Source organism: Eurosta solidaginis, chromosome 1, assembly GCF_040869045.1.
Source record: "Eurosta solidaginis isolate ZX-2024a chromosome 1, ASM4086904v1, whole genome shotgun sequence".
NCBI classification, from domain to species: Eukaryota; Metazoa; Arthropoda; class Insecta; order Diptera; family Tephritidae; genus Eurosta; species Eurosta solidaginis.
Window position 1 is genome coordinate 123,961,759 of NC_090319.1, and position 25,379 is coordinate 123,987,137.

General features: G+C 37.7%; 1 protein-coding gene across 16 annotated transcripts in view; it reads left to right on the forward strand.

The window, feature by feature from the left end:
- The window catches only part of Mvl (Malvolio), a 1,196,163-nt gene that overhangs the window by 140,939 nt on the left and 1,029,845 nt on the right, over positions 1 to 25,379 (forward strand). For all 16 annotated transcript variants that reach the window (XM_067759805.1, XM_067759806.1, XM_067759808.1 and 13 more), the window contains one exon: positions 24,926 to 25,124. In XM_067759805.1, coding sequence (XP_067615906.1) covers positions 24,927 to 25,124 — 198 coding nt within the window. In that variant the 5' untranslated portion in view covers position 24,926. The remainder of the gene's footprint in view (positions 1 to 24,925; positions 25,125 to 25,379) is intronic.

Sequence of the window (25,379 nt, forward strand, 5' to 3'; positions counted from 1 at the left end):
CGGATTTCCTGGCCCTATCTTCCACATTGGGCCTCCAGGACAGCTTCTTGTCCAGAACAATTCCCAAATATTTAACCCTGTCAGTAAGTACCAACGGTACCCCTCCAATCGAAGGAGTTCTGAAGTCGGGTATCTTATATCTCCTTGTAAAAAGAACCAATTCTGTTTTTCCCGGGTTGACCGCCAATCCACATGATTCAGCCCACCTAGCCACAGTATCCAGGTATCCCTGCAGAACATCGCGCAGGGTGCCCAGAAATTTGCCCCTGACTAGGATAGCGAGGTCATCTGCATAGGCAACCACCCGACAACCATTGGCTTCCAGCTCCACAAGAAGCTCGTTGACTACCACAACCCAGAGCAGAGGAGATAGGACACCCCCCTGTGGCCTGCATTGGGTGTCGGTTTCGACACCCCTCCACTACCCGAACTACCTGCACTGATCCCCAAACCCCTGCGCTGATCCGTCTGATCAGCCCTTTTGAACCGCCGGGAGCTTTCCCGGCTGGCGGCGACCTGCTTCGGAGCACTCTCCGCACCTATCGCGTCCCTCGCACCATGACGACCTTCGCCGTCACTCCTACCCTCCTTTTTGTTCGCCTTCGTGTCCATTCTAAGAAGTCCCCCCTCAAGGCCGCTATCCGGAGCCGATTGTGAAGTCGCCCTTCAACGGTCCCGTGGTTATCTATGCTGCGCAGGGAGGCCACGCGAGGGTTGACGCATTACCTTATGGGTAATGCGTTCAGAGCCAGACCGGACGCAAAGCGGGAAAATCTTCAACCGCACCTACACCACCAACTTAACGGCGACGGAGCCGGAACGTACCTTGAGGCCCGCCACGGTTTTAACGGGACGTGGGCAGGTGCAGCATTATTCTACCAGCCAATTCGATAGGGTTTCACCCCGACCTACTAAGGTGGCATAATACTGCACCTACCAGCCCAAAGTCATCAATTCCTATCCATAGTCAAAATCAAGTCCCTAACAATCCAGTTCGTCACTGTTCAGTACCGATCTTGACCCTTAACAGGGTCCTCCCTCCCCTGAGCTCGGCACAATGACTCAGGGGTGCGGGTTTTATCGAGTTGTCCTCTCTAGATCCGCCATTATCAGTAGAAGCAGGGGCACCTCGTGCAGGACGTGACAACCAATCACGTGTGACAATTCGTCACTATGGCCGGTCTAAGACTGATACCAGTCCCTGATCCAGAGCCTGGAACCACGTATGATATCCAAGCCAAGTATCTTAACCCCCATTAATTCATAAACAAATTTATTTCTTGTTTGCATTCGTACACAAATTTTCAAAATAAAAATCGAAATAAATGTAAACCGAAATAAATGCATGACCGTAAAATGGTACAAAGGTCTACCAGGCACCGTAAAAGCCGTCTTTTCTCGAGACTTTGTCTCTAATGGTATTTGCCAAAATGCGTCTTTTAAGTCGATGGCAGATATATAGCGTGCATTTTGAAGTCGGCTTAGGATACCATCGATGTGAGGGAGTGGGTAAGCATCTTTTATGGTGCGTTCATTAACCTTACGAGCGTCGAGGCACAGTCTGTTCTTGGTTTCTTTTATAACTAATGACACCGGCGAGTTCCAGCAGCTGTTGCTTTCCTCTACGACTCCCATCTGTAGCATGCGATCAAGTTCGTGGAATATTAATTTTTGTATGGCTGGCGATATGGGGTAATGGCGTTGCTTCACGGGTAGATGTTCATCCGTTACCTCAATCACGTGCTCCTCAATGTCTGTTTTCCCTAAACCAAGAACAGCGAACGACGGAAACTGTGCCTTTATGCTCTCTAACGCTTTACTCTCCTCAGGGCTCAGAATATGTTGCACCGCATCAAAACACAGGTCTCCCTCGGCGGGTGCGAGTTCTGATACCACGGCTTTGCTGGCCGCAGCACCCCGTCCCCTATTAATAACACTAAGATCGAAGGCCTGCCAAAAGTCAACCCCTAAGTAGACTTCCTGCTGTAGACCAGGAACAATCAGAACGAGATCCTGCGTCATGCCATCCCACACAACTGGCAGCGTGATAACGCCTCTGACTGGTGTTTCGCCTCCATTTGCCGTTCTTATATTTTGATTCCTGATTGGTAGGATCAAGTGCTCTTTTCCTTCTAACAAAAACTCGAATTCTTACCTAAACAGCTAGCTCCTGCCCCCGAGTCTAACAACGCTAGAACCTCATGCCCCCCTATCTCGGTCTTGGCAAAGAATCTATTATCCCCTTTCACTGTGACGATTGTTGCTATTATTTTGCTTCTAATTCTCTTAAAACTCTTTTTCTTCTCCCTCATTTTCTTTATTTTATTGAAATTCCTGTCACTTTTTCCCTTCTTCTGCCTAGCTAATTCTTCGCAAAATATACGTCTCCAAGCTTCTTCATACCTCAGTTTTCTGATATGTAGGCTTTCCTTTTCTGCTATTTGTTTATTTCCCATACGCCCTTCGCTATGTAACTCACCCGCTTCTTTCCTGCGTTTCATGATTCTAATTTTAGTATTTTCTATTCCGGGTTGTCCTTGTTCTGGACAGATTGCCCGGACATCTCCGCCAGACTCTGGTTTCCCGCCTCAGGTTTGAACACACAGAAGGACGAGTCACTGCCACATGCAAAACATTTAATAAGGTGGAAGGAGGACTTACATTTACTGTCCTTTGCTGCTTCAGCCGGGTTCCTAACATAGTAGTCTACCGGCATTCCACAAGCAAAGCACAACATGAGGTGGAATGGAGACGGACAAAAGGATTGGTTTGGGACACTACTAATACACTTACTTTGGTTATGGGACGAATCACGTACGTTTGGATCAAAGGATGGAGGATGGGGTTTTGACGGATCACGGAAAGAGGCGGGCCCGTGCTTCATTTTGTTTGCTCCTGAGATATCCCTATTGAAGGCTTCAACTTCTACTTCCCCGTCTACCCCTGTACTCCAAATTCTTTTGCTAACTTCTAGCTCGCTCACTCCTTTAAACCGAGCCCTATTCTCTTTCATGAGTTTTTCAGCTCGCTTGCACTCATGTTTTAACTCGGCTAGGTTCGATAATTTGGTGGCAAACGTTAAATTAGCTAAAAAGGGCTTAAGATGGCCTTTTATTATATTGACGAGTTCTGCTTCTGGAATCTTTTTCTTCAGTCTGAACGTGAGATCATGGACTTTCGCGTAGAATGATCTCGCGAATCACCTCATAATCAGAATCTGCAGACCTAAATTGAGCTAAAAGCTCAGCCTTGAGGCGAAAGTAGTCAAAGTTCTTGTCGTCAGCATTATCTTCTAGGACCTGCCAGTACCATTTGAGAGCTACCCCGGTCACCAAACAGTGAAAGTCAGCTAGAAGCTGTTCATATGTCAAATTGTACTGCATCCTCATCTTCTCTACTCTAAAGACAAAGCTTTCTACTGTCATTCCCCTGGGTGACCCATCAAACTTTAGGTGCCATTTGTTAAGATCGATTCTCTTCCTATCATAAATGTTCCTGGTCCTCTCGTCCCGCTGTTCCTCCTCGTTAATCATTTCCCTATTTGCTCGATCATTATTTCGACCTGGTGTCGAAGTTGACGCTGGTTGCGGTCGTGGCGCTGGTCCTTGCATGGACAATTCTACGTCAGCTAGACGGTTACTTAATCTTGACACATCGGCTCTCATTTTCCGGAATTCATCCATAGCTTCTAGAACGATCTGGTTTTGTTGAGATATCGTCTCCATAATGGCATTGAGGTTGTCCATGTGAGCTGCCGGCTGTGCTGTTGCGGATCCGCGTTCCTTCTCTGTATTTCCGGTTGGCCGTCGTGATATCGCACCTCCAAAATCACCCCCTATCAGTTGAACATCCCCCGATTCGGACATCTCCAACAACGACAACTTGCGCAAAAAGCTAAGGGAATTATCTTCGTTATCCACTATTATCGAATTTGAGACAACAACCTCTTTCCTACTCTTTCCACTATTTTCGAGGTTAGCGAAAATCCTGGCAGAAAAGAGGTTCAAGAAGTCAGTCGGCAGAAAGTCTACTGGTATATCTATCCCCGTGTCTATTTGGGTGAATATAGAACCGGCCACTTGGTTTTCAAGGGCCCTAGTAATGCTGCGTGTGACCGGCCCCTCTCTGTTGCGACTAAGAATTCCTAACCCTGGCCTCGGTATTTCTTCCCGATCTTGATGATTATCCATACACCACCTCGATTCGGTCCCGAATAAAACAACCCTAAGAAACGGAAATCAACAAAAATATCGAAATCGAAGTTACCCCCTAAGATTCCAAAAAAAAAATATATTTTAAGAAGGTGGAAAGATAATCAATTGATTTCGCGAAGAAAAAAAATTCAAAAATAAACGTGTGGAGGCAAATCCAAAATTCCGTATGTAATATTTGTATTAATATAAAAGGGTATATTATATAGATAAGATCTATATGTACGTGTGCAACAAAATGGGTTAGAATTCCCAGGTGTAAAACAATCGTATGTGTGTAAATCGGTATCTATCAAATAAAACTTCTAACTTAAATATATTTCTATGAAAAAATTAAAAGAAATGTATGCGTGTGTATACAGGTGATTAAAACAAAATTTCATAGATGTGAAATATTTATGTGTGTGGATATCCTTGTATATGTATGTTTTTGCAAAAAAAAAAAAAAACAAAATACCATTAACCAATAAAAGAATTTCAAGACGTGGCTGGTTGTAAGAAACCCTAGCTATCTGTGCTTTAATTCGCTACAAATACCTACAGTAAAAAATGTGTTAGTGAAATGAAAGTTCCACAAAAATACGTATATAAAAAAGGCAAAAAAAAACAAAATCACGATAGAAATTCAACTTCACGGTTGAACCTAACGCTCTTATATAACTAGATGTGCTTCGAAAAAAAAGGAAATGAAAATTCAATGTATTTACAAAATTTTAATTGAAAGGAAACAACACCAAATTCCAAAGTGGTATTTTTCTTTTTCCTTTTCGATATTGAACTAACCTAATTAAGTGACCTCAATTACTATATTATTTTTCGGTTGAATGAATGTTGGAATAATAGATTGAGAAAAAAAGAAAGAAAAAAAACAAGAAGTTCTATAAAAATGGTGCACAATTTAAAACTTCGATAAATATCTATATCTTAAAGTTTGTGGTTAGTGTGATTGGTGTTGACCTCACGACGGAAACATAAGTTAGATTGGTGTTGCTTTATTCCGTCAGCATTCTGTCCAATGTCATGTCAGCTAATCCTCCATTCAATCCCTAGTGCGGCACATCGCCGGTCAGAGTACTTACTCTAGCCGTGGCTGCCTAACACCTATCTCAAGTAAAGAAAAAAACCCCAATTTACCCCCAGTGGTCAATAGCTATAAACCTCACATGTGGGTGGTGCTAGAACACCCACATGGCAGCTTGAGCTTTGCCATAGAAAACGTCTTATATTGCGCTAGCCTCGACTTCGAATACCACCTTACTATAACGTTGCGATCGAAGAAAGGGAACTTCGAAGTCGGACTAACACTACCCCCCGTCTAACTACCTACTTGTTACTCAGGCACAAATCACTTTCAGTCGTCTGAAAGTGATGCTACCCTCGTAACCCTAACCTGTCCGAGAGAAGGAAAATAAGTTAATTAAAAAATTTAATTTGAAATGAGAAAAGTGAGAAATTTGTTAATGAAAGAAAGAAAAAGAATAAAAAAATAAAAATAGTAAGTTATGAAGGGAAAGGAATAGTCGGGCTATTTCGTTGGGCGCCATTGTAATGTAACTGCTTGGTCCAGGGCGAGAAGGGTGGCGGTTAGGCATGGTGGTAACCCGGCTGAGGCTCGTCGGCGTTGAGGCGCGGTTCTTGCCACCTTCCTCGACCCACAGTCGCAAAAACAAAATTATAATTAACATGCCTATTGGTGGAGATCAGGGACCAGATAAGGAGTCAAAAAAAGGGAAAGAAAACAAGCGGTAAGCGGTAGGAGACCGTCCGTGTCAGGTGGAGTCATCCCTCCCATCTTGCTCATGAGGCATGAACAACCTTGAACTCCACTTTGACTCCGATAACCGAGTGGAGTTCCCTTATCCTGACTTCGCCGTCCGTTAAAGTCTAAAGTCGGGCCTAATACATGGTCTGTCAGTCTAGTAGCAACACCTCACTCATTCCTAGTGTGCCGCAAGGGCAACACCCACACTAACACAAAGATAAATCTAGACCTGCATAATTCTTATTACTATTCAACTATGGAATTTGAAATAAATCATTTTTTTTCTAACTAGATTTATTTTTCACAATGTTTTATTTACTTTTATATGTCTAATTATTTCAACCTATGATTATGGGATCTTAAGTTATCTATTTCTACCCTGAACCAAAATATTAAATGTTAATCTATTTATGAATTCAAGAAAACATAGACAAAGATTTAAATGATATGAAAAAAAAATGTTCAAACTTTCTAAAGGAACACCCTTTTCACAATTCAAAATGTGGGGTTGATAAAAATTTGTGAAAAAAATTTAATTTACTTAAAACTAGAATAAAGAAATGCAATAAACAAATTAAACCTATTAATATACCACCCTTTACCAATCTCACCTAATATAATTCAAAAAGTGTCGTGAGTGTTTCCTAGCAGTGATCCACTAATGTGTATAAGTATGTAATATAATAAAAATAAAAAAATATGTAAAGGGCGAAAAAAAGAGAATAAACAAGATTTATCAATGTATCATATTACCAATCGTGGAAGTCACCACGCTCATCTGCAGACTAGGTACCAAGGCTGGAGCGGCGGGCGGCTGAAAGTAAAAAAAGAAAAGAAACAAATAGGAACAACTATCCTAGTGGATTTCCTACTCTATTATACAGAACTAAGTGTCCACATTGGCTGGCTTGTAATGTTCACCACATGAACCTTTTAGTTCCGGTTTATACAGAAAAACATGCGTATACACATTCGTAGTGCTCGCGTAAATTATTATAAAAAAATATAAAGAAAAATATTATAAAATTACTTTTATCAATGTAGTAAGTTAGATTAGTGTTATAAATTCAGTTTTGCCAAGGAAAAAAAAGGAAATAAAAAAACGCAATAAAAAGGTAATTAAACGAATGTACAAATTTGCTATTGCGTATTCTAGCAAATCCTCGTGGCCTGCAACATGAACTTCCTAAGTTCATAATTTACCTTCACGGAAAGATAATAACTAGTTTTCTTTTCTTTTGAAAGACAAAAAAAAATTCAAGGAAAAGAATCAACGAAAAGAAACACCAACAAAAACTCAAAAAGTGCAAGAAAATTAATACCGATAGTTCAGCGTGGCTGTCTATCAGATAAAATAAAAGAAATTCATGTACAAGGTGAGAAAGGAATTATGAACATATACAAATTTCTATAAAATACTTAAAGTACAAAATTATAAAAAAAGTTTAAAGAAAGGTCGAACCCGGCGAACTTATGTCGGTCGCCCTGTGTTGAGTTGGTGATGTGGTTAAAAGTGGTGCGCAGCGCAATCTCCCTATTAGCGATCTACAGACAGTCAGTCGCTCATTTGCTCGTGCTGCAATGTGATGTAGTGATGTGATGTGACGTCGCCTGATGGTGTTGTGTCGTGTCGCCGTTTTGCGTTCTTATAAGATGGGTTTTATAGATTGGTGGTAAGTGTCGCAATGGGCGTGGATCCACCTCTGGCTGCTTGCGGCTTATACCTAGTAGTGTTTGTGCTTACCGTGTTTGTTGATGTACTGTTGTTAGTGTTTAGTGATGTTGTTTTCTGTTGATGATGTGTAGCATTTATGTGTATTGCTCGCAGTGTTAGAGGTGGTTGGTGTGTGGTATTGCCTGTTGTTGCTAATGTTGCGTGGTTTTGTGGTGTACTTGCTTGTGTGGAGAGGTGGTTGTTGAGCGATGTTACCCGGGTTTATCATTAATGTTGTGTGCCTTTGCGTGGATTTGTTATGAATGCAGGTGTTTTGTTTAACGTGATTGGTGTTTAATGTGCTTGTATGCCGCTGGTGTTGGGTTTCTATGGTATTTGTGGTTGCAGGTTTTGCGTTTTGGCTGGCGGGTAGATGTGTGGCTGGTGTGTGTTTCGCCTAGATGGAAGTGGGTTGATGTGGTGTTTGTGGTTGTATCTTTTGCGCTTTGGGTGTTTTAATATCGGTTGCTGGTGTTTGTTGAATGTGGTCGTATGCTGCTGATATTGAGTTGATGTGTTTCGCCTAGATGGCGGTAGAATCCCTCTCGGTGGCAGACACGGTTTCTGGTGGGAAAGAAGAAGGGCATATTACAATCGGGCAAAGGTCGATAAGGGTATCTAAGGCGGTAATCCTGTTAGCGTATCGGCTAGTTAAGGGTGGTAGTTTTGTGTGACTTACCGGTGGTTGTACTGAATCGGCTGCTGGTGATTATTCTGCTGATTGCCATGGACAGGGTCTGGTGTGGTTCCGGCACTTTAAACTTTAGGACACTCACTATAAAAATTTATTTAATTTTTTATTTTTATTTTTATTTTTCACTTCCACTCGCGAGGTAAGGCGTCCGTTCGACTCTATGACTTTTAATTTTTGCAAATGAAAAACGGAATTTCCCTTCTTTTATAGATTATTTGATTCCTGTTACAACTCCCGTTTTCCTATCTACATTTTTTTTTGCAGTCAAATCCCCTTTCTTAAAAGTCACTCAAAAATCCTGCTAGGCGTCAAACATGTTGGCTGCAACACTTTGTTTTGTATTTACCCACATACACACATAATATGCAGTTGGTTTGCAGACAATTGGCATTGTTACTTGCAGAGACAGTGGTGCGCGTGCGTGTAGGCGCACAGGGGCGAAGTTTGCTGAAAGGCTGTCGTTACAACATAGAAACAACATGCTGCAGACATAAAGAATAACAAAAGTAGCACAGCATTGTCGCAACATACAACAGCTAGTCATACAGGAGATACCAACAATGCGAAAATCTTGCACAGAGGGAAAAGAGGAATAGTCAGATTGGCAATGAAAAGATTACGAATAATGCAGAGCAGAAAGACGACAGTGAACAGAAAAGAGGATACTGTTGACATTTCATTGGATAATAAATTATGTTTATGATAATTGTTTAATTCTGCTTTATACATATAAGTTCATTATGACAAGCATACCTAAATAGAAGGGTATCACGAATTTTTAAAGATTTTCAAATTAATTTAGTGTACACTGTGTAAAGTGTAAGATAAAATTTGCAATTATATACTTATTCAATGTAAGTATTTGATAATATATAAACTTTTTTTCTACATTAACATGTTGGACATTGTTGTTGTGGTACGAAATGAAAATATTCTAATAGACGCAATCTGCTCCTGAGCTAGGTAGATTAGCTTAACCTAGGGCTTGAAAAGTGGAGTCCTTTGACTTGCACTAAAAGAACATTTTGTAATTTTTTAGCCTTTTTATACTCAGCTGAGCAGAGCTCACAGAGTGTATTAATTTTGTTCGCATAACGGTACCCCGTAACGGCATAAACTAATCGAGATAGATATATACTTCTATATATCAAAATGAACTGGGCGAAGAAATATATTCATTTAGATATGTCCGTCCGTCCGTCCGTCTGTCTGTCCGCGAACACGATAACTTGAGTAATTTTGAGGTATCTTGATGAAATTTTGTATTTGAGTTCCTGGGCACTCATCCCAGTTCGCTATTTAAAATGAACGAAATCGGACAATAACCACGCCCACCTTTTCGATATCGAAAATTTCGAAAAACCGAAAAAATGCGATAATTCATTACCAAAGACGGATAAAGCGATGAAACTTGGTACGTGGGTTGACCTTACGACGCAGAATAGAAAATTAGTAAAATTTTGGACAATGGCCCACTTTTAAAAGAAGGTAATTTCAAAGTTTTGCAAGCTGTAATTTGGCAGTCATTGAAGATATCATGATGAAATTTAGCAGGAACGTTACTCCTATTACTATATGTGTGCTAAATAAAAATTAGCAAAATCGTATGTGTTCGTACCACTTAAAAAACAATTTTTTTAAATTCAAATTTTAACAAAAAATTGAATATGTTTACAGTATATAAGTAAATTATGTCAACATTTAACTGCAGTAATGATATGGTGCAACAAAATCCAAAAATAAAGGAAAATATCAAAATGGGCGTGGCTCCGCCCTTTTTCATTTAATTTGTCTAGAATACTTTTAATGCCATAAGTAGAATAAACATTTACCAATCCTTGTGAAATTTGGTAGGGGCATAGATTATATGACGATAAATGTTTTCTGTGAAAATGGTCGAAATCGGTTGAAGCCACGCCCAGTTTTTATACACAGTCTGTCCTTCCGCTCGGCCCTTAACATTATAAATTGAACAAAAATTAATATATCTTTACTAAACTTAGTTCACGTTCTTATCTGAACTCACTTTATCTTGTTATTAAAAATGGGCGAAATCCCACTATGACCACGCCCTTTTTTTCGAAATCGAAAATTTCGATAAAAAATGACATAATTCTATACCAAATACAAAAAAGGTATAAAACATAGTGATTTGACTGGTTTTTTGACGCAAAATATACATAAATTTAGAAAAAACTTTGTATATTGGGTATGACACCTACCATATTAAGTAGAAGAAAATGAAAAATGTCTGCAGGGCGAAATCAAAAGCCCTTGGAAATGGAAGGAATACTGTTCATGGTATTACTTACTTACTTAATTGGCGCTTAACCGTCTAAACGGTTATGGCCGTCCAACAAGGTGCGCCAGTCGCTCCTTCGCTCCGCAAACCGGCGCCAATTGGTCACACCAAGGGAGTTTAAATCGTTTTCCACCTGGTCCTTCCAATGGAGTGGGGGCCGCCCTCTACCTCTGCTTCCATAGGCGGGTTCCGATAGAAACACTTTCTTGGCCGGAGCATCATCTTTCATTCGCATAAGATGGCATAGCCAGCGCAGCCGCGTTCGTGGTATTACATATATAAATAAATTAGCGATTTATTTAATAATTTGGGAAAATTTAAACAACGTGTCATCAGGACGGACAAGGCGACAGCTGTTTCCATTATACCTTGTAAATCTCTTCAAAGCCTTTTCTCCCGGGAGTGAGAGTCGAAACCGCAATCCTACGATAGTTGAAATGGTTACAAACGCATTTAGTTACATCATGCCTTAGTTGTTGTAAAGCTTTTCCCAATTGCCTTCTTTCGCATATATTATCTTCCACACATCATATACTTCGTATGTAGTTATATGTTGAAGTTATGCATGTTTTGTAAGGCGGTTTCATAGAAACTTGGTTTTTATTGCTGCTTTTCTTCTATTTATAGAACTACAATGAATTAACCAAATGTTGTCTCTTTATATGATTTATTTGGGGATTTACCGTATTGCTTTAAATGTATGAACATTTATTTCAAGCAATTTTTAATTTTATTATTTACTAGTGGGCCCGTGACTGCTTCGCTAGTTATTTATGCGTTTCTTATTCCTGTAATCTCCGTACTTTATTTCGGTATACATTCGCAAAAAAATTTCAAAAATTCAAGAAAACAATTTGTTTTATACTGAGTAGAGCAGAGCTCACAGAGTATATTAACTTTGATTGGATAACGGTTGGTTGTACAGGTATAAAGGAATCGAGATAGATATAGACTTCCATATATCAAAATCATCAGTATCGAAAAAAAAAATTCGATTGAGTCATGTCCGTCCGTCCGTCCGTTAACACGATAACTTGAGTAAATTTTGAGGTATCTTGATGAAATTTGGTATGTAGGTTCCTGGGCACTCATCCCAGATCGCTATTTAAAATGAACGATATCGGACTATAACCACGTCCACCTTTTCGATATCGAAAATTTCGAAAAATCGAAAAAGTGCGATAATTCATTACCAAATACGGATAAAGTAATGCAACTTGGTAGGTGAGTTGAACTTATGACGCAGAATAGAAAACTAGTAAAATTTTGAACAACGGGCGTGGCATCGCCCACTTTTAAAAGAAGGTAATTTAGAAGTTTTGTAAACTGTAATTTGGCATTCGTTGAAGATATCATGATGAAATTTGGCAGGAACATTACTCTTCTTACTATATGTATGCTTAATAAAAATTAGCAAAGTCGGAGAACGACCACGCCCACTTTAAAAAAAAAAAATGTTTTAAAGTCAAATTTTAAAAGAAAAGTTAATATCTTTACAGTATATAAGTAAATTATGTCAACATTTAACTTCAGTAATGATATGGTGCAACAAAATACAAAAATAAAAGAAAGTTTCAAAATGGGCGTGGCTCCGCCCTTTTAATTTAATTTGTCTAGGATACTTTTAATGCCATATGTCGAACAAAACATTAACAATCCTTGTGAAATTTGGTAGAGGCTTAGATTCTAGGACGATAACTGTTTTCTGTGAAAAAGGGCGAAATCGGTTGAAGCCACGCCCAGTTTTTATACACAGTCGACCGTCTGTCCTTCCGCTCGGCCGTTAACACGATAACTTGAGCAAAAATCGATACATCTTTACTAAACTCAGTTCACGCACTTATCTTAACTCACTTTATATTGGTGTAAAAAATGGCCGAAATCCGACTATGACCACGCCCACTTTTTCGTTATCGAAAATTACTAAAAATGAAAAAAATGCCATAATTATATACCAAATACGAAAAAATGGATGAAACATGGTAATTGTATTGGTCTATTGAAGCAAAACATAACTTTAGAAAAAAGCTTAGTAAAATGGGTGTGACACCTACCATATTAAGTAGAAGAAAATGAAAAAGGTTTGCAGGGCGAAATCAAAAGCCCTTGGAATCTTGGCAGAAATTCTGTTCGTGGTATTACATATATAAATAAATTAGCGGTACCTGACAGATGATGGTCTGGGTCACCCTGGTCCACATTTTGGTCGATATCTCGAAAACGCCTTCACATATACAACTACCACTACTCCCTTTTAAAACCCTCATTAAAACATTTAATTTGATACCCATATCGTACACACACATTATAGAGTCACCCCTGGTCCACCTTTATTGCGATATCTCGAAAAGGCGTCCACCTATGGAACTAAGGCCCACTCCCTTTTAAGGTACTCATTATCACCTTTCGTTTGATACCCATATTGAACAAACACATTCTAGAGTCAACCCTGGTCCACCTTTATAACGATATCCCGAAAAGGCGTCCACGTATAGAACTAAGGCCCACTCCCTTTTAAAATACTCATTAACACCTTTCATTTGATACCCATATCGTACAAACAAATTCTAGAGTCACCCCTGGTCCACCTTTATGGCGATATCTCGAAAAGGCGTCCACCTCTAGAACTAAGGCCCACTCCCTTTTAAAATAATCATTAACACCTTTCATTTGATACCCATATCGTACAAGCAAATTCTAGAGTCACCCCTGGTCCACCTTTATGGCGATATCTCGAAAAGGCGTCACCCTATAGAACTAAGGCCCACTCCCTTTTAAAATACTCATTAACACCTTTCATTTGGTACCCATATCGTACAAAAAAATTCTAGAGTCAGCCCTGGTCCACCTTAATGGGGATATTCCTAAATGGCGTCCACCTATAGAACTAAGGCCCACTCCCTTTTAAAATACTTATTAACACCTTTCGTTTGATACCCATATCGTACAAACAAATTCTAGAGTCACCCCTGGTCACCTTTACGGCGATATCTCGAAAAGGCTTCCACCCATAGAACTAAGGCCCACTCCCTTTTAAAATAATCATTAACACATTTCGGTTGATACCCACATTGTACAAACGCATTCTAGAGTCACCCCTGGTCCACGTTTATGGCGATATCTCGAAAAGGCGTCCACATATAGAACTAAGGCCCACGCCCTTTTAAAATACTCATTAACGCTTTCATTTGTTACCCATGTCGTACAAACAAATTCTAGAGTCAGCACTGGTCCACCGTTATGGCGTCCATCTATAGAACTATGGCCCACTCCCTCTTAAAATACTCTTTAATACCTTCCATTTGATACACATGTCATACAAACACATTCCAGGGTTACCCTAGGTTCATTTTACTACGAGGTGATTTTCCCTTATTTTGTCTCCATAGCTCTCAACTGAGAATGTAATGTTCGGTTACACCCGAACTTAGCCTTCCTTACTTGTTTTTGTTTAAATTTAATGAATTCGTGAATTTAGTCTTTAATCATGTAAATTTGAGTAAATCTAGAAAAAATTGACAACTTATAGTATGACTTATTCTATTGTAATGCTCTTAGATATACTACATTTTTGGTTTTGTTTTGAATTGCGGTGTAAATAAATAAAACTAATGGTTTCCCTACACGTGAAAAAGAAACATAGAATTGTCCAGGAATGCACCTTAACGTTAAGCTAATCGTTTATCAAAAAATTTCCACCGTTTCCTTTGAAACACTTCGAAATATTATTGACAAAGAAATTATCAAGATAAATTGTATCTCGTTTTTAACCGAAAAGAAAAGCTTTCGCTAACATTGAAAACGTTAACAAAAACGTGATACTTTATGTGTGAATTGTGCTGGCAATGCTATAGCCATGGTGAAGCCGTAAGGTGGTAACAGCGAGCGGACATACACACTAACTCGATGTAATTTGTTTGTGTAATTCGTTGGTGTTAATGTCAACAATACTCTGAGAAATGTTCGTACTGTCAAAATTCATGAGAAAATTTGCAATCAGCTTGGCTAATGCTTTCACCTTTAATGACTTCGCCATCAATCAGCTGGGTTAAAAATTTGTACGTGAATTGTAATAGTGTCGGCAAATAAAGTTGGATAAAATATCAACATAAATATATTCCAAATAATCGAATTAGTATTAAGCAAACTGCACGTAAATCTTATCGTGGAAAGTGTCCATGCAAGCAACTTGCAACAAAAGCAGCTCGTAAATCAGTTCCAACCGGTGGTGAAAAAAAAAATTAAAATCTTAATGCATAGGCTGCGATTTAGTTTCGTATCCCCGAATCTATATATATAAAAAGAAGTGTACATTTTGAGACAATGGAGTGACAATTAAAATGTACACTTCTTTTTATATATATAGATTTTCAAATTTTGAATTTTTTCTAAAAAATCCGTTCTCGAGTTTAGCCATTCTTGAGTTATGATTTTGTTTTAGAATATATATAGATTTCCAAATTTTGAATTTTTTCTAAAACAAAATCATAACTCAAGAATGGCTAAACCGAAATCATGGTACACTTTATGAAAAAAATCATAACTCAAGAATGGCTAAACCGATTTGGGATTTCAAAATCAACTAACCATGATCTCTCCTTCCTGTATCTTTCCTAAAAAATTCATGGCAATCTCTCTATCCGTTCTCGAGTTATGGAGTGACAATCAAAATGCACGCTTCTTTTTATATATATAGATTTATTAATTTGGGAAAAATTTAAACAACGTGACATCAGGATGGACAAGGCGAGTGCTGTTTCGATTATACCTTGTAAATCTCTTCAAAGCCTTTTCTCCCGGGAGTGGGAGTCGAACCCGCACTCCTACGATAGTTGAAATAGTTACAAACGCATTCATCTACGTCATGCCTTAGTTGTTGTAAAGTTTTTCCCAATTATCTTCTTTCGCATATATTATCTTCCACACATCATATACTTCGTATGTAGTTATGTGTTGAAGTTATGCATGGTTTCATAGAAACTTGGTTTTTATTTCTGTTTTTGTTCTATTTATAGAACTACAACGAATTAACCAAATGTTGTCTCTTTATATGAATTAATCTGGGATTGCCCGTATTGCTTTAAATGTGTGAACATTTATTTCAAGCAATTTTTAATTTTATAATTTATTTAATAATTTGGGAAAAATTTAAACAACGTTACATCAGGACGGACAAGGCGACAGCTGTTTCGATTATACCTTGTCAATCTGTTCAAAGCCTTCTCCCGGGAGTGGGAGTCGAACCCGCACTCCTACGATATTTGAAATGGTTACAAACGCATTCAGCTACGTCATGCCTTAGTTGTTGTAAAGTTTTTCCCAATTGCCTTCTTTCGCATATATTATCTTCCACACATCATATACCTCGTATGTAGTTATGTGTTCGAGTTATGCATGTTTTGTAAGGCGGTTTCATAGAAACTTGGTTTTTATACTCAGTTGAGCAGAGCTCACAGAGTATATTAACTTTGATTGGATAACGGTTGGTTGTACAGGTATAAAGGAATCGAGATAGATATAGACTTCCATATATCAAAATCATCAGTATCGAAAAAAAAAATTTGATTGAGCCATGTCCGTCCGTACGTCCGTCCGTTAACACGATAACTTGAGTAAATTTTGAGGTATCGTGATGAAATTTGGTATGTAGGTTCCTGGGGACTCATCTCAGATCGCTATTTAAAAGAACGATATCGGACTATAACCACGCCCACTTTTTCGATATCGAAAATTTCGAAAAACCGAAAAAATGCGATAATTCATTGCCAAAGACGGATAAAGCGATGAAACTTGGTAGACGGGTTGACCTTATGACGTAGAATGGAAAATTACTAAGATTTTGGACAATGGGCGTGGCACCTCCCACTTTTAAAAGAAGGTAATTTAAAAGTTTTGGAAACCGTACTTTGGCAGTCGTTGAAGATATCGTGATGAAATTTGGCAGGAACGTTACTCCTATTACTATATAGGTGCAGAATGAAAATTAGCAAAATCGGATGAATAACACGCACACTTTTTAAAAAAACATTTTTTTAAAAGTCAAATTTTAACAAAAAATTTTATATCTTTACTGTATATAAGTAAATTTAGTCAACATTCAACTCCAGAAATGATATGATGCAACAAAATACAAAAATAAAAGAAAATTTCAAAATGGGCGTGGCTCCGCCCATTTTCATTTAGTTTGTCTAGAATACTTTTAATGCCATAAGTCGAACAAAAATTTACCAATCCTTCTTAAATTTGGTAGGAGCATAGACTCTATGACGGTAACTGTTTTCTGTGAAAATGGGCGAAATCGGTTGAAGTCACGCCCAGTTTTTATACACAGTCGACCGTCTGTCCTTCCGCTCGGCCGCTAACACGATAACTTGAGCAAACATCGATATATTTTTACTAAACTTTGATCACGTACCTACCTGAACTCACTTTATTTTGGTATAAAAAATGGTCGAAATCCGACTATAACCACGCCCAATTTTTCGATATCGAAAATTACGAAAAATGAAAAAAATGCCATAATTCTATACCAAATATGGAAAAAGGGATGAAACATGTAATTTGATTGTTTTATTGACGCAAAATATAACTTTAGAAAAAACATTGTAAAGTGGGTGTGACACCTACCATATTAAGTAGAAGAAAATGAGAAAGTTCTAGAGGGCGAAATCTACAATGAATTAACCAAATGTTGTCTCTTTATATGATTTATTTGGGGATTTACCGTATTGCTTTAAATGTATGAACATTTATTTCAAGCAATTTTTAATTTTATTATTTACTAGTGGGCCCGTGACTGCTTCGCTAGTTATTTATGCGTTTCTTATTCCTGTAATCTCCGTACTTTATTTCGGTATACATTCGCAAAAAAATTTCAAAAATTCAAGAAAACAATTTGTTTTATACTGAGTAGAGCAGAGCTCACAGAGTATATTAACTTTGATTGGATAACGGTTGGTTGTACAGGTATAAAGGAATCGAGATAGATATAGACTTCCATATATCAAAATCATCAGTATCGAAAAAAAAAATTCGATTGAGTCATGTCCGTCCGTCCGTCCGTTAACACGATAACTTGAGTAAATTTTGAGGTATCTTGATGAAATTTGGTATGTAGGTTCCTGGGCACTCATCCCAGATCGCTATTTAAAATGAACGATATCGGACTATAACCACGTCCACCTTTTCGATATCGAAAATTTCGAAAAATCGAAAAAGTGCGATAATTCATTACCAAATACGGATAAAGTAATGCAACTTGGTAGGTGAGTTGAACTTATGACGCAGAATAGAAAACTAGTAAAATTTTGAACAACGGGCGTGGCATCGCCCACTTTTAAAAGAAGGTAATTTAGAAGTTTTGTAAACTGTAATTTGGCATTCGTTGAAGATATCATGATGAAATTTGGCAGGAACATTACTCTTCTTACTATATGTATGCTTAATAAAAATTAGCAAAGTCGGAGAACGACCACGCCCACTTTAAAAAAAAAAAATGTTTTAAAGTCAAATTTTAAAAGAAAAGTTAATATCTTTACAGTATATAAGTAAATTATGTCAACATTTAACTTCAGTAATGATATGGTGCAACAAAATACAAAAATAAAAGAAAGTTTCAAAATGGGCGTGGCTCCGCCCTTTTAATTTAATTTGTCTAGGATACTTTTAATGCCATATGTCGAACAAAACATTAACAATCCTTGTGAAATTTGGTAGAGGCTTAGATTCTAGGACGATAACTGTTTTCTGTGAAAAAGGGCGAAATCGGTTGAAGCCACGCCCAGTTTTTATACACAGTCGACCGTCTGTCCTTCCGCTCGGCCGTTAACACGATAACTTGAGCAAAAATCGATACATCTTTACTAAACTCAGTTCACGCACTTATCTTAACTCACTTTATATTGGTGTAAAAAATGGCCGAAATCCGACTATGACCACGCCCACTTTTTCGTTATCGAAAATTACTAAAAATGAAAAAAATGCCATAATTATATACCAAATACGAAAAAATTGATGAAACATGGTAATTGTATTGGTCTATTGAAGCAAAACATAACTTTAGAAAAAAGCTTAGTAAAATGGGTGTGACACCTACCATATTAAGTAGAAGAAAATGAAAAAGGTTTGCAGGGCGAAATCAAAAGCCCTTGGAATCTTGGCAGAAATTCTGTTCGTGGTATTACATATATAAATAAATTAGCGGTACCTGACAGATGATGGTCTGGGTCACCCTGGTCCACATTTTGGTCGATATCTCGAAAACGCCTTCACATATACAACTACCACTACTCCCTTTTAAAACCCTCATTAAAACATTTAATTTGATACCCATATCGTACACACACATTATAGAGTCACCCCTGGTCCACCTTTATTGCGATATCTCGAAAAGGCGTCCACCTATGGAACTAAGGCCCACTCCCTTTTAAGGTACTCATTATCACCTTTCGTTTGATACCCATATTGAACAAACACATTCTAGAGTCAACCCTGGTCCACCTTTATAACGATATCCCGAAAAGGCGTCCACGTATAGAACTAAGGCCCACTCCCTTTTAAAATACTCATTAACACCTTTCATTTGATACCCATATCGTACAAACAAATTCTAGAGTCACCCCTGGTCCACCTTTATGGCGATATCTCGAAAAGGCGTCCACCTCTAGAACTAAGGCCCACTCCCTTTTAAAATAATCATTAACACCTTTCATTTGATACCCATATCGTACAAGCAAATTCTAGAGTCACCCCTGGTCCACCTTTATGGCGATATCTCGAAAAGGCGTCACCCTATAGAACTAAGGCCCACTCCCTTTTAAAATACTCATTAACACCTTTCATTTGGTACCCATATCGTACAAAAAAATTCTAGAGTCAGCCCTGGTCCACCTTAATGGGGATATTCCTAAATGGCGTCCACCTATAGAACTAAGGCCCACTCCCTTTTAAAATACTTATTAACACCTTTCGTTTGATACCCATATCGTACAAACAAATTCTAGAGTCACCCCTGGTCACCTTTACGGCGATATCTCGAAAAGGCTTCCACCCATAGAACTAAGGCCCACTCCCTTTTAAAATAATCATTAACACATTTCGGTTGATACCCACATTGTACAAACGCATTCTAGAGTCACCCCTGGTCCACGTTTATGGCGATATCTCGAAAAGGCGTCCACATATAGAACTAAGGCCCACGCCCTTTTAAAATACTCATTAACGCTTTCATTTGTTACCCATGTCGTACAAACAAATTCTAGAGTCAGCACTGGTCCACCGTTATGGCGTCCATCTATAGAACTATGGCCCACTCCCTCTTAAAATACTCTTTAATACCTTCCATTTGATACACATGTCATACAAACACATTCCAGGGTTACCCTAGGTTCATTTTACTACGAGGTGATTTTCCCTTATTTTGTCTCCATAGCTCTCAACTGAGAATGTAATGTTCGGTTACACCCGAACTTAGCCTTCCTTACTTGTTTTTGTTTAAATTTAATGAATTCGTGAATTTAGTCTTTAATCATGTAAATTTGAGTAAATCTAGAAAAAATTGACAACTTATAGTATGACTTATTCTATTGTAATGCTCTTAGATATACTACATTTTTGGTTTTGTTTTGAATTGCGGTGTAAATAAATAAAACTAATGGTTTCCCTACACGTGAAAAAGAAACATAGAATTGTCCAGGAATGCACCTTAACGTTAAGCTAATCGTTTATCAAAAAATTTCCACCGTTTCCTTTGAAACACTTCGAAATATTATTGACAAAGAAATTATCAAGATAAATTGTATCTCGTTTTTAACCGAAAAGAAAAGCTTTCGCTAACATTGAAAACGTTAACAAAAACGTGATACTTTATGTGTGAATTGTGCTGGCAATGCTATAGCCATGGTGAAGCCGTAAGGTGGTAACAGCGAGCGGACATACACACAAACTCGATGTAATTTGTTTGTGTAATTCGTTGGTGTTAATGTCAACAATACTCTGAGAAATGTTCGTACTGTCAAAATTCATGAGAAAATTTGCAATCAGCTTGGCTAATGCTTTCACCTTTAATGACTTCGCCATCAATCAGCTGGGTTAAAAATTTGTACGTGAATTGTAATAGTGTCGGCAAATAAAGTTGGATAAAATATCAACATAAATATATTCCAAATAATCGAATTAGTATTAAGCAAACTGCACGTAAATCTTATCGTGGAAAGTGTCCATGCAAGCAACTTGCAACAAAAGCAGCTCGTAAATCAGTTCCAACCGGTGGTGAAAAAAAAAATTAAAATCTTAATGCATAGGCTGCGATTTAGTTTCGTATCCCCGAATCTATATATATAAAAAGAAGTGTACATTTTGAGACAATGGAGTGACAATTAAAATGTACACTTCTTTTTATATATATAGATTTTCAAATTTTGAATTTTTTCTAAAAAATCCGTTCTCGAGTTTAGCCATTCTTGAGTTATGATTTTGTTTTAGAATATATATAGATTTCCAAATTTTGAATTTTTTCTAAAACAAAATCATAACTCAAGAATGGCTAAACCGAAATCATGGTACACTTTATGAAAAAAATCATAACTCAAGAATGGCTAAACCGATTTGGGATTTCAAAATCAACTAACCATGATCTCTCCTTCCTGTATCTTTCCTAAAAAATTCATGGCAATCTCTCTATCCGTTCTCGAGTTATGGAGTGACAATCAAAATGCACGCTTCTTTTTATATATATAGATTTATTAATTTGGGAAAAATTTAAACAACGTGACATCAGGATGGACAAGGCGAGTGCTGTTTCGATTATACCTTGTAAATCTCTTCAAAGCCTTTTCTCCCGGGAGTGGGAGTCGAACCCGCACTCCTACGATAGTTGAAATAGTTACAAACGCATTCATCTACGTCATGCCTTAGTTGTTGTAAAGTTTTTCCCAATTATCTTCTTTCGCATATATTATCTTCCACACATCATATACTTCGTATGTAGTTATGTGTTGAAGTTATGCATGGTTTCATAGAAACTTGGTTTTTATTTCTGTTTTTGTTCTATTTATAGAACTACAACGAATTAACCAAATGTTGTCTCTTTATATGAATTAATCTGGGATTGCCCGTATTGCTTTAAATGTGTGAACATTTATTTCAAGCAATTTTTAATTTTATAATTTATTTAATAATTTGGGAAAAATTTAAACAACGTTACATCAGGACGGACAAGGCGACAGCTGTTTCGATTATACCTTGTCAATCTGTTCAAAGCCTTCTCCCGGGAGTGGGAGTCGAACCCGCACTCCTACGATATTTGAAATGGTTACAAACGCATTCAGCTACGTCATGCCTTAGTTGTTGTAAAGTTTTTCCCAATTGCCTTCTTTCGCATATATTATCTTCCACACATCATATACCTCGTATGTAGTTATGTGTTCAAGTTATGCATGTTTTGTAAGGCGGTTTCATAGAAACTTGGTTTTTATACTCAGTTGAGCAGAGCTCACAGAGTATATTAACTTTGATTGGATAACGGTTGGTTGTACAGGTATAAAGGAATCGAGATAGATATAGACTTCCATATATCAAAATCATCAGTATCGAAAAAAAAATTTGATTGAGCCATGTCCGTCCGTACGTCCGTCCGTTAACACGATAACTTGAGTAAATTTTGAGGTATCGTGATGAAATTTGGTATGTAGGTTCCTGGGGACTCATCTCAGATCGCTATTTAAAAGAACGATATCGGACTATAACCACGCCCACTTTTTCGATATCGAAAATTTCGAAAAACCGAAAAAATGCGATAATTCATTGCCAAAGACGGATAAAGCGATGAAACTTGGTAGACGGGTTGACCTTATGACGTAGAATGGAAAATTACTAAGATTTTGGACAATGGGCGTGGCACCTCCCACTTTTAAAAGAAGGTAATTTAAAAGTTTTGGAAACCGTACTTTGGCAGTCGTTGAAGATATCGTGATGAAATTTGGCAGGAACGTTACTCCTATTACTATATAGGTGCAGAATGAAAATTAGCAAAATCGGATGAATAACACGCACACTTTTTAAAAAAACATTTTTTTAAAAGTCAAATTTTAACAAAAAATTTTATATCTTTACTGTATATAAGTAAATTTAGTCAACATTCAACTCCAGAAATGATATGATGCAACAAAATACAAAAATAAAAGAAAATTTCAAAATGGGCGTGGCTCCGCCCATTTTCATTTAGTTTGTCTAGAATACTTTTAATGCCATAAGTCGAACAAAAATTTACCAATCCTTCTTAAATTTGGTAGGAGCATAGACTCTATGACGGTAACTGCTTTCTGTGAAAATGGGCGAAATCGGTTGAAGTCACGCCCAGTTTTTATACACAGTCGACCGTCTGTCCTTCCGCTCGGCCGCTAACACGATAACTTGAGCAAACATCGATATATTTTTACTAAACTTTGATCACGTACCTACCTGAACTCACTTTATTTTGGTATAAAAAATGGTCGAAATCCGACTATAACCACGCCCAATTTTTCGATATCGAAAATTACGAAAAATGAAAAAAATGCCATAATTCTATACCAAATATGGAAAAAGGGATGAAACATGTAATTTGATTGTTTTATTGACGCAAAATATAACTTTAGAAAAAACATTGTAAAGTGGGTGTGACACCTACCATATTAAGTAGAAGAAAATGAGAAAGTTCTAGAGGGCGAAATCTACAGCCCTTGGAATCTTGGCAGGAATACTGTTCGTGCTATTGCATATATAAATAAATTAGAAGTACCCGACAGATGATTTTCTGGATCACCCTGGTCCACATTTTGGTCGATATCGCGAAAACGCCTTCACATATACATCTAAGGGCCACTCGCTTTTAAAACCCTCATTAAACCTTTAATTTGATACCCATATCGTACAAACACATTGTAGAGTCACCCCTGGCCCACCTTTATGGCGATATCTCGAAAAGGCGTCCACCTATAGACCTAAGGCCCACTCCCTCTTAAAATGCTCATTAACACCTTTCGTTTGATACCCATATCGTACAAACATTCTAGAGTCAACCTTGGTCCACCTTTATGGCGATATCTCGAAAAGGCGTCCACCTATACACCGAAGGCCCACTCGCTTTAAAAATTCTCATTAAACCCTTTCATTTGATTCCCATATCGTACAAACACATTCTAGAGTCACCCCTGGTCCACCTTTATGGCGATATCTCGAAACGGCGTCCACCTATGGAACTAAGGATCACTCCCTTTTAAACTACTCATTAACACCTTTCATTTGATACCCATATCGTACAAACATATTCTAAAGTCACCCCTGGTCCACCTTTATGGCAATATCTCGAAAAGGCGTTCACCTATAGAACTAAAGCCCATTCTATTTTAAAATACTCATTAACACCTTTCATTTGATGCCCATATCGTACAAACACATTCTAGAGTCACCCCTGTTCCACCTTTATGGCGATATCTCGAAAAGGCGTTCACCTATAGAACTAAGGCCCATTCCCTTTTAAAATACTCATTAACACCTTTCATTTGATACCGATATCGTACAAGCACATTCTAGACTTACCCCTGGCCCACCTTTATGGCGATATCTCGAAAAGGCATCCACCTATAGAACTAAGGATCACTCCCTTTTAAAATACTCATTACCACCTTTCTTTTGATACCCATATCGTACAAACACAGTCGCTTTTACAATACTCATTAAACCCTTTCATTTGATCCTGGTACACCTTTATGGCGATATCTCGTATAGAACGTAGGCCCACTCCCTTTTAAAATACTCTTTAATACCTTCCATTTGATAATCATGTCATACAAACAAATTCCAGGGTTACCCTAGGTTCATTTTCCTACATGGTGATTTTCCCTTATTTTGTCTCCAAAGCTCACAGCTGAGTATGTAATGTTCGGTTACACCCGAATTTATCCTCCCTTACTTGTTTAACTATATACTTATACATATATACAAAAAAATTATCAGCTACACCAAGGTATTTAGGTTGATGCAATGTTTTTAGAACATTTGTATCAACACTGTCCCCAGTTTTATAAGAAAAGTGATCGCCGCACTAAGGTTCACTTTATCATGGAACTACCCTTAGGCCAAATATAAGTATATACAAGTATAATACCTAAGTACCGAAATTTCATAAAAATTGAGATTTTTACATATTAGATACTATCTTGCCAAAGTTTTCAAAAAAATAACTATTTTAAAATTTTTTTAGTATGGGTCCAAATAGTAACTTCGAAGATCAAAACACTGAACAGATTGCAAGCTCATCAAGGGCTTCACAGCGTACTGGCACATCAGGGCAACCAATGCCACAACCATTTGTTATACCAAACGAAGGTACATATCTGAAGCCGCCTGCAAAGCAAACATATTTTTCTGATGAAAAAGTTCTGATACCACAAAGTGACCAGGTGAGTGTAGTAGAAAATGATAAACAGTGTTTATAACACAGGGCTAATAAAAGTAAAAATTTGTTTATCCAAATACTTAAAAATTTTAAATTTGAAACTGTAAAAAAAGAATGTTTTTGGATTGAGGTACATAAGGTCATTTCCGTAGCGGGGAACAACAAAATCCTTTTTCCCTTGGTTTTGATCATAGATGTTAAGTAATGATTAGATAATGCTAATGATTGCTAATTAACCTTCATTTGCGAAATTCTCTAA